The sequence below is a fragment of the Scophthalmus maximus genome, chromosome 2 (genome assembly GCF_022379125.1).
Source record: "Scophthalmus maximus strain ysfricsl-2021 chromosome 2, ASM2237912v1, whole genome shotgun sequence".
In the NCBI taxonomy this organism is placed as follows: Eukaryota; Metazoa; Chordata; class Actinopteri; order Pleuronectiformes; family Scophthalmidae; genus Scophthalmus; species Scophthalmus maximus.
This window is the reverse complement of record NC_061516.1, coordinates 5,872,901-5,882,500: the sequence shown is the minus strand read 5'-3', so window position 1 is coordinate 5,882,500 and position 9,600 is coordinate 5,872,901. Positions and strand designations below refer to the sequence as shown.

The 9,600-nt window shown below is 46.6% G+C and overlaps 1 protein-coding gene across 1 annotated transcript in view; it reads right to left on the bottom strand.

Annotated features, from left to right (window-relative positions):
• megf10 (multiple EGF-like-domains 10) overlaps positions 1–7,395 on the bottom strand; it is a 34,237-nt gene extending 26,842 nt beyond the window's left edge. The window contains exons 1-2 of the mRNA XM_035625240.2: positions 7,236–7,395; positions 416–552 (exon numbers count right to left, since the gene is read on the bottom strand). Coding sequence (XP_035481133.1) covers positions 416–552; positions 7,236–7,337 — 239 coding nt within the window. The 5' untranslated portion in view covers positions 7,338–7,395. The remainder of the gene's footprint in view (positions 1–415; positions 553–7,235) is intronic.
• Positions 7,396–9,600: the final 2,205 nt, after the last annotated feature.

Genomic DNA, 9,600 nt, shown 5'->3' with positions numbered 1-9,600 from the left:
TTCCCCTGAATCCGTCTCTGCCGTCGGTCTCCAGGACGAGAACAACGGACCGGCGCTCTTGATGTGTCTGCAGCTGTTTCCTCAGATTAGCCCCTGAAAGATAATCTATCTGGGAATTCTGCCTCCACCTTTCTTCTTTTACATCTCACTGAATGTATTTACAGGTTGGTGTTCACCAGTTTATAAATGTGACATCCAACAAGAGACACCATGTGACTGAGTGAAGTGAGGTACATCTGCTAAGAACGTGATCAGAGTGATGCAGATCCCCTGAAGAAACCCCCTGACTGAGAGGGCTGCGGCCTGTGGTTCTCTCACATAGTCTGATCTGCCCCATGCATGTGTGGCTTGCAAGATTGGTTACCCTGGCAACAGAAAGTTGTGGAAACATGAAGGCCTTTTAAAAGGAACTGACCTCTCCCAGTGGCTGCAGACGTTGGGGTCCTCCAGGTTGAGGGAGGACGTGATGCGGGGCAGGAAACAGAAGACCACGACCGACAGAAGTGTCCTGTGGCGGCACGGGAACTCCGCCATCTCAGCCGGAGCTGCAGCCTGAGACAGGACGGAGGAGGACAGAGCACACGGTCAACGATAGACCTGCTGAAAATCTAGCGATGGTCACAGTCATCTGAACTCATCGGACCCTGACTCGTCACCGCTGGTCTGTGTGTCAGAATGTTTGCAGGATAACACACAAACTGTATCTCCTGACTCGAGCTCCTCCGCAGTCTGGATTGGACCAAAGCTAAAGACTGAAAACATGTGATTATTTCCACACTGAAGCCTTGCTCTTGTGGTCACGATCTAGTTTGAATGAACCTTCTAGAGGACCTGTGGGCTTTACAGATTGCAGCATTCTTTCACCACCCAGCACATTAGTCACATATATTTTGGAAGGGAACCTTCAATTTTCAAAGTGGTGTCTTCAGTATAGAAACATAAATGTTTGATTGAAACCATTCTGGGTCATATAATCAACAGCATCCAGTGCCATTCTATCCACACTGGCCTGTTCGGATCCAATTCCCTTGCACACAACTGTGACACTGAGTCTCGACAGAACCCGAGTGAGAGGCTGGTGGTTCCACGGTGCTCGGGTGCTAGTCAAACATTTCAAAGCTTCTTTTAATGATAAGGATGACCTACATGAGACAAAGAGCAGTTCTGTCTGAGGAGCAACATTTCCACACTTTGATAAGAACATTTACTTTTAGAACGACAAACAAAATCATGAGGCCAACACTTGAGTCTGGAAAAAAAAAAAAAAATTAAACTATGATTTAAAACACACACACACACACACACACACACACACACACACACACATTCATATTGACACTGCAGTGAATATATATATATATATATATATATATATATATATATATATATATACAGAGCAAATGAGACACGGACTGTTGCTTCAGTTGCAGCTGCAAAGCGAACAAGCAGCGAGGAGGAGACAGCAACTCTCAGCTTTCCTGCCACGACAGCTCACATCGCGCCGGACAGTGAGGCCAATGTCCCGGGGCGACCAGTGTTACATCACCACACACACAAATGACGCCGGTACCTGTTGCCGAGAAACCTTCCAAAAGTCCTACCGGCCCCGTCAGTCTCTTTACTGGCCTCTGTGGACGGGCCGGCCCCAGCAGTTGTGTTCTATAAGGAGAACAATGTCCATCCAGACTTAGAACACCTGAAGACCTATGTGACTCAAAAACAACACTATTGATCCTCGACGTCGAGGTGGAACTGTCACAGTGAGTGTTCAGCGCTGGTAGTTGAGTCATGACCAGGAACAACCAATCAAGAAGGGAATGCAAGTGACCACGTCATCATTTCCGAACGTCTCTGTTTTGGGACTGTAGGACTCAGTAGAGTGGACAGCAGGCATAAACGTAGTAATGTGGAAGAAGACTGAATTCTCTTTCCCAGTCCAACCATGCAGTCTGCACCAGCCTCCTCCTTGACATTCTCTTCATGCACACGCCTTAACTTCACCACCGGTCTCTCATCCAAATACTAACATCTCATCCCAGGTGCCCAGGTTAAAAGCACCGCTCAAACCTCTGGAGGGATCTTGGGGATTTGTCCTTGTATTCACACTAAGCACGTCTGGGTCTCTTCCTTAATGGTACAGAAACAGCTGGGGACCACATTACACGATGGCAACTTTATCGCTCCAGCTGCTTGATGGATCTGAAGGGGCCAGTAAGGTTAGCCCTGTGTCTTCAGGCCTTTTGAAAGAGTCGTCCGACGAGGAAGCCCGTGAGATGTCTCCAGTGGCTGCGGGGCCGCTGACAGTGTGTCTGTGCGGGCGCTTTATGGGCCAGCAGGGCCAGCAGGGCCAGCAGGGCCAGCCCTCTCTGGTTTCACTGAGCTACGAGGGGGCACAGCTGCAGCAAACCACCGCTGAAACTTTCCCCACCCCGAGACAACTGCTCTGCTGCACAAACAAGGGCCACGCTGTGTGTGTGTGAAAGGGGCTCCAGACGCACAACCCCTAATGGAGCGGATTAGGCTGCGCAACTTTGATACACTGTTCCAGGCGGCGCAGTATTGACGCCTCTCTGTCCACTCACAAAAGACTGCCAGGAACCAAGACCTGCTGTCTGAAGTCGCTCCAGCACCAGACAAAGGCCGCACTCAGGCCATGGAGCAATGATTTATTTGCAGGCGTGCAGTTTTCAGTTTAGTGTGGCCTGGTGGTGTGTACTACGTTGGCAGCGGCATGACTGGAAATGTAGCTCGATGACGCTATCGGGATCATTCGAGGCTCGGCTCCCGATTTTCCTGCGTCCCAGTATCACACGCCATCACAAATGAATTATTATTCGGAGCATGGTATGTTCACACGTGATCACTGGTGCGCACGCTGGAGTTGAGAGTGTGCTAATGGTTAGTTGGCATTTTTGGTTCGCAATGCAACAGACGGGAAAATGGACATTCGCGGACTGAATGGCTTCAAAATGAACGTAAAGATCCTTGGAAATCCCAAGTTGCTGTTTGTTCGACATCTGAGTACAAAGCAACACACTGCAGGCATAGCATCCCCTTACTAATGTCATGTCAAAGGTTTACACAGCTGCTGAAACTTCACTACAACATCCACACACGTTTATATTCAGTAAAAGAGCAGAATGAATGAATGAATGTGGTACATTGGTGTCTTTTTTCTCTCTCTTTCCCACCGAGGCTCACAGCAACCGCTGAGGCCTGCAGCCGACTGATGGAAGGTTCAGCTGAGCCTGACAAAGCACAGCTCGGGCTGATGACGGTACACAACTCTGACCACATCATGTCGACTCCGACAAACTGAGCCTGTGATGTCCTGAAGTGATCGTCATGCCGAGGACCGGGAGAGAAACATGTGGTGGTCGAGAAGGAAAAAGTGCCTCCCCGACCAAAGGCTCCCGCGGCCAGCATCTCCTTCGGTGACGCCGCTCTCGACTGGGAGATGAAAATATCTTTGAATTCTCTACACATAAACAGTCGTCATTCCTGGTCGGCTGACTGAAACCTCTGAGAAGGCTGCCGCTCCCCTCACAGTGTCTTTCACCCTGCATTGTGTTTTCTCGGCATACCCCCACGGCTGCCGTGGTTATTTCCTCACTGCACACATGCCGCCGCCGTAACTGCCATGGAACATTAAATACTGGACACTCGTTTCAGGTCCTGAAAAAATGAAATCAAAAGTTTGTTTAGAAGGGTGATGTTGCCACCCGTCTGTGAGCGCGTGTGTGTGCGTGTGTGTGTGTGTGTGTGTGTGTGCGGGCACTGGGGAAGCTGTGTATGCCGAGTTTCTGTCTGATTTCAGGGCTTCCCCCGAGCTGCTGATGGTCCGACTGACTGCGACAGATGGTCAGTGGGTCGGTGAGAGTGAGGAGGGGTGCGAGTGGAACAGCAGCAGCAGCACAAGACACTTGGTAACAGATGATTTATGTTGTCTGACAAATGTTTGTGTCTTTACGAAAATTGCCGGGACAAATGTTAGCAGTGTATATAAACTATGCATCGCCCTCCGATGCTTTTTGAGTTTTTGCTGGTGGTGGTGATGGAAGTCCGCTTGACTGTGGAGGGCGTGACTCGTTGGTCTGGTGAAGAACGCCACTGTATTTCCACATCACATCTCGATTCCATTACTTTATTTTGGTGTTACTGTAAATACGGTCATCCCACAAAGACGTCGTTTGGTTTCAATTGACCTATAGCACGGATCTAACAAGGTAATCAGAGGCGGCACCCTTCAGCCCCATTCACGTAACGTTGCATATGGCGTTTAGCATCATGATGCCATCAAGTTGGATACAGATTTTATTCTCATGAATGAGGACCTCTAAGGACCTCTCTTTCCCAAGTTATGGTCATTCAAGGTATTTTCATGAAAACTGGTACTGTGGCCCTTTAAAGGTCAAATGTGGTATATGACCTCCGAATTTGCTCTAGCTTTAATATGTATGGTCAAGTGGTTGACCGGTCACCTGTGAATACAAGACGTCGTCACAGGCCTTTCAATAATCTTCCCAACGCCGATGGCCCCGTCTCGATAACGCCACTGGTTCATGAGCTACACGATGGTATATGTCGGGGTATTTGGCCCTGGTGACCTTGACTTTTGACCGAAAATGTATTTGTGTGCAAATAATTTCAATATTATTCATAAATCAAGTTTCATAAAGATCCGTCCACCCGTTAAGATATTTTAATATTGTATCAGACAGGCCTTCAGCCCTCTCTTTGTTACAGAATCAAAATGCCCCTCATATGGGCAAAACTACAACCTGAAGATGTGAAATGGTTGTTCACAATTCCTCCATCCTCCAAGTCAACCATACAAAACCCCTCCTTTTCCCAATCAACCACCACCAATGCTCCATTTTAAACATTTACATATCATTATCAAAATAGTCACATTTACATTCAAAATATGACGAAATTCATGAAATTGTTCCACAGCTACATCTAAAAAAGGATTCATGAGTCATGCCGCTCTGAGGCCTGTTCCGTTCCTCGATGACCCTGAGGAGAGGAACCGGGACGGAGTGAGGCCGATTCCAGAAGGTTATCTAATTGTTTCACCCGTCTCTCCTCGTCCCACAGGGGCCTAAACCCCGTCCCAGGACAGGAGGGGTTCATTTTCAAACACACAAACTACTGTGCAAACTACCACAATGTCTACTGCCACGTTGGTACCATTGTAACCGCTCCTCACAGTTTATATCTCACGACACTCTGGAACATGTGAGTGTGTCCGGATGGTTCGGCATCCAGGTGTAACTTATTCGAGCCGCTAAAGTCCCTCAGGACTATTTGCCTTTCTCCAGGGTCCCTTCCTGTTCTTCCCAGGAAAGCGTGGCACATTTGGAAAGGCCGCACAGAATGTAAACTGCACCACTGAGATGCATGATCAGCTGTAGTTCAGTAATGCAAAAGGAAAATATGAACGTCTGAAATCTCCAATTCAGAGATGGAAACTGCACGAGTGAGAAGCAGAAATCCAACAGAAGAAAATAGCCCAATCTGGTTTTATCATGTAACATCTTGAGGGACCGTGTTGCCTACATCTCAATGACAAAAAGCCATCGCAACAAATGAAACCATGTATCTATGGAAAAATGTAATACAGCGGCATGCACTGTGATCTGTTGTGATCCATGAATCTGCCTGTGGCCTTACAGTCCACCACACACATGCATCACTTTGGAAACACCGCCAGAGAGAATATGAGGGGATTCAAACACAGCCAGCCGTTGGACGTCAGCTGCGATACTAACACGGTATAGGACCTTGAAAACAAGCCCCCCCCGGTGTTTATTGAGCACAGTGGCAGGAGCAGACACATTCGCTGAGGAGCATCGTGACCCGGGACTGAGTCAGTGCCCTGGATGTTCTCCCACCACAGCCTGTGACCAACCAGGCAATTCACTACAGTGCTATGTATCCTTTGACGTTTCCATTTTGCACAACGCATTTTCTGTTTCGCTCCCTTTCTGATCCAGCTCACATGATGTGCTGCTCACCAGGCACTTCATTCGGAACACCGCACTAACACTGGGTCGTTTTCCTGCCTGTGCCCTCGATCGTCCTCTGCCAGGCCTCTCCTCCCGCTGGGCTGCGCTGACGGCCCCCACGGAAATGATCTCAGTGCACCCCAGGAGAATTCTGCCACCTCCCTGAACACCAGAATAGAGCCCGTTATTACAAGCTACATTCTATGATTCTTAGCTCCCACAACTCTTGAGCACAACACACATCAGACTCGAACGGGACGGACGGAAACAAAGTTCTCCCTCTGTTGTGAATGAGGGTAAACAAAAAGCCCACGACCGCTTCCCGGGTACAGCTCATTACCTCTCCGACCAATGATGGAGGATTATTCTGTGTTCGGTGAGGGTACAGGTGTGGTAAGAGTGGTCGCGACCCTCTAGCCACCGGGAAGTGTCCCCGTTCACCGGACGGGCTCATGTCCTCCGTCCAGCCACCGTGTTTCCCCACTGTAAAAACCCAGTTGTGTTCCCAGAACACTGGTGGCAACGACCTCTGTCCTGAAACAGTCCGACCTTGTGACTGGTGAGGAGAGGTCTGCTCTCAGTGGATGAGAGGTGGCAGCGAGTGGGTCGTCATCATCTCTCTTAGAAAAGGGGTTTTACATCCCGATGCTCCGGTTCACAGTTAGAATGACGTACACATGTCTGTTACATATGCCCTGCTTGACTTTTTGGCAAAATAATTGTTTTTCTTTTATATTTTCCACGAGAAGAAAGTTATTCCTGGTAGTGCGACGCAGAGATGGGTAATATCACAGCGAAACAATTCAAGTTTCATTCAGAAACATACGTGTAAGAGGAAAGATATACTTCTTGCGGCAGCAGAATTAGTAACGTTGAAATTGTCACGTAATATATATATATATATATATATATATATATATATATGGAGAGAGAGAGGGGGAGAGATGATACAATCCCCTCACTGACATATTGTAATGGTGATATGAAGACGGTTATAGTACAGAATAAACAATGAAGACAATTTTGATGTGGAGCTCCATGGCTGTAGGCATTATGATTCTTATTTACAGAAATCTATCTAAGTTCATGGTTGAAGTGTGTGTGTGTGTGTGTGTGTGTGTGTGTGTGTGTGTGTGTCTTCACCGCCTATGAAGTGTGTGAATGCACTATAGACAGTAGGTGATGAATATATGGAAGAAGCAGTGGGTCAGAGCCGGACCTTACCGTGTGTGTGAGAGCAGAGCCGTGGAGCCTCGCGCATGGGCCCGTCCTGCAGGTGACGGTGTGATATGTCCAGCAGCTGATCCAGCACACACATACACACATACACACAAACACACACACACACCCGCGCGTTCACACACACACTTCAGTCTCCGGCAGCGTCTCGTCAACACACTGACAAACTTTCTCCATCCTCTAAAACAGTGGCTGGCTCTCTGCCTGACGTCACCAGCCGCCCAGCCAATCGTCGCGTCTGTTTTTCTGCCCGACTGTCAACACTCCGCCTGCTGTGGAGCGGTCACGCTGAGCCCTTATTATACGTTCGATATGTCAGAAACAAACTCTGTAACACATCACAACTCATTATCCGATGCTAATGAATCCATTTTTTTATTTTACAGAGCGATGTGTCGGAGGCAGACAGTCATGAACTCAGTGTCGCCACCCCGTGGTTCATCGTCACATCTTGTATGTTCACTTTTTGATTTGTATCTATTATTATCTAGTGTGTGACACTGAATGTGTCTTTAATGATAAGATCAGATAATCCTGTATTCGTCCCACAACGGGGACATGTTGGCAAAAGTGGATAACAGAAAATAGAAATCTATATAAAAAGAAATATATATATACAAGCCTAGATAGGATTATAAATATCGATACTATATATACAAAAATGAAATATTGCACGGTTGAAATTTCACATAAGTGAGTATTTCACTTTAAAGTTAATGAGTCCTGCAAGAGAGAGAGACTGTGTGTGTGTGTGTGTGTGTGTGTGTGTTTGCGCGTCAGTCGGTACTGACTGCGGTGACGTGAGCTCCGGTACCAGTCGTCCCAGCCAACGTTACATGTGGTAAGTAAGACTGGAACTATAAAACAACATTTGAAATAAATATTTGTTACTGAAATTATAAGTCTTACAAATTACTTTTAAAAAAAAAAGTGTATTAGTGGTAATTTGCACCATTATATTTGAATTCTAATAAATTAAATCAATTAAACAGAAGTTACACGTGATGGTTAGTGTTCTTGACATACAGTACATGTTTTATTAACACTGGCTTGTAGTCTTAGTTATTATTGTCATTTATTTCTTTATTTTGGCCTTAAGGGACAAATACATAAACCAAACAAAAAACAAATAGAAAATATATACGTATATATATATATATATATGATCCCCCACTCCGCAGATCAAGTTTCCACACTTACAGACGTCCGTGGTAGTCTACTTTACCTGTACTGCTATAGACATTACTGTACCAGATTATCGCTTTGAACATGACTGTAAGAAAGGCACTTTTATATTTGTTACTAGATGTTTATTACTTCCAGCACATTGGTTGTTGTTCAGTTCACCTGTGATGCTTCCACTAGCTGCACAAAACAAACCAGTACCAGTCGTGGCTGCTTGACTGTACAGTTATCTAGTCTGTCTAAAAATAAAGTATTAGAGATTCATCTATATTCTGAGATGTAGCTCTTTAGTTCCATTTTATCCTACAGATGTGACATAACAGTGTTGTCAACATAAAAATGTGAGCTACACTATTTAGTGGACATCACATTTTTCATTATCTGAAGAATTTATCACACTCATTTATTCATTTTAATCCTACAGTCACAATGTGGACGTGGTGACGAGTTTGTCCGTCGAGGTGTCCAGAGAGCTGCAGACCTTGGCGTGCTGTGTTTGGCTGGTGGACTGGGGTGGAAAAGCCTTCTTCCACTCTGTTTCCACTGACGTCCTCATCATCCACTGTGGTGACGACAACCTGAGGGAGATCAGTCGCATCAGGCTGGTCAACATGAAGACGACCTGCAGCAGACTCACCTCCAGCACATTGTGAAGGGGACCTGGAACTGCTACAGTTGGCAGTGTCACTGCTATTGAATCTGGCCTTCAGGACACACTTTGTTAAGTCTAAAAATGTCCCTGACTTTCATGGACAATGTTGAGTTTATTTTAATGTTCGTCTTGGTTGATAAAAAATACCAACTATAGGCTCCAACACCGCGGTCGAGAAGTCATGTTCACTGACCGGAGCTAAGCTCCGTTGACACCACCAAGCGGCTAACAAACAGCGGCGTCACCTGTCACTCAAGTAACCACGCCCCTAATTATGGAGAATTTGAAACCGTTATATAATATAAATGGGCGAGTTATAAAAAAATCCCCCCCCCTTGTCCTGATCAAGGGGCCGACCCTGCCAAGATGGCGACGGCTGAGCCGCTGCGGAACCGCCCACTTTGGGCTTCAAAACCGGCCTGCAGAAACCAATGGGTGACGTCACGGACGCTACGTCCATGTTTATATACAGTCTATGATTATAACACTGAGCGGCTGTCTGAATGACTGTTC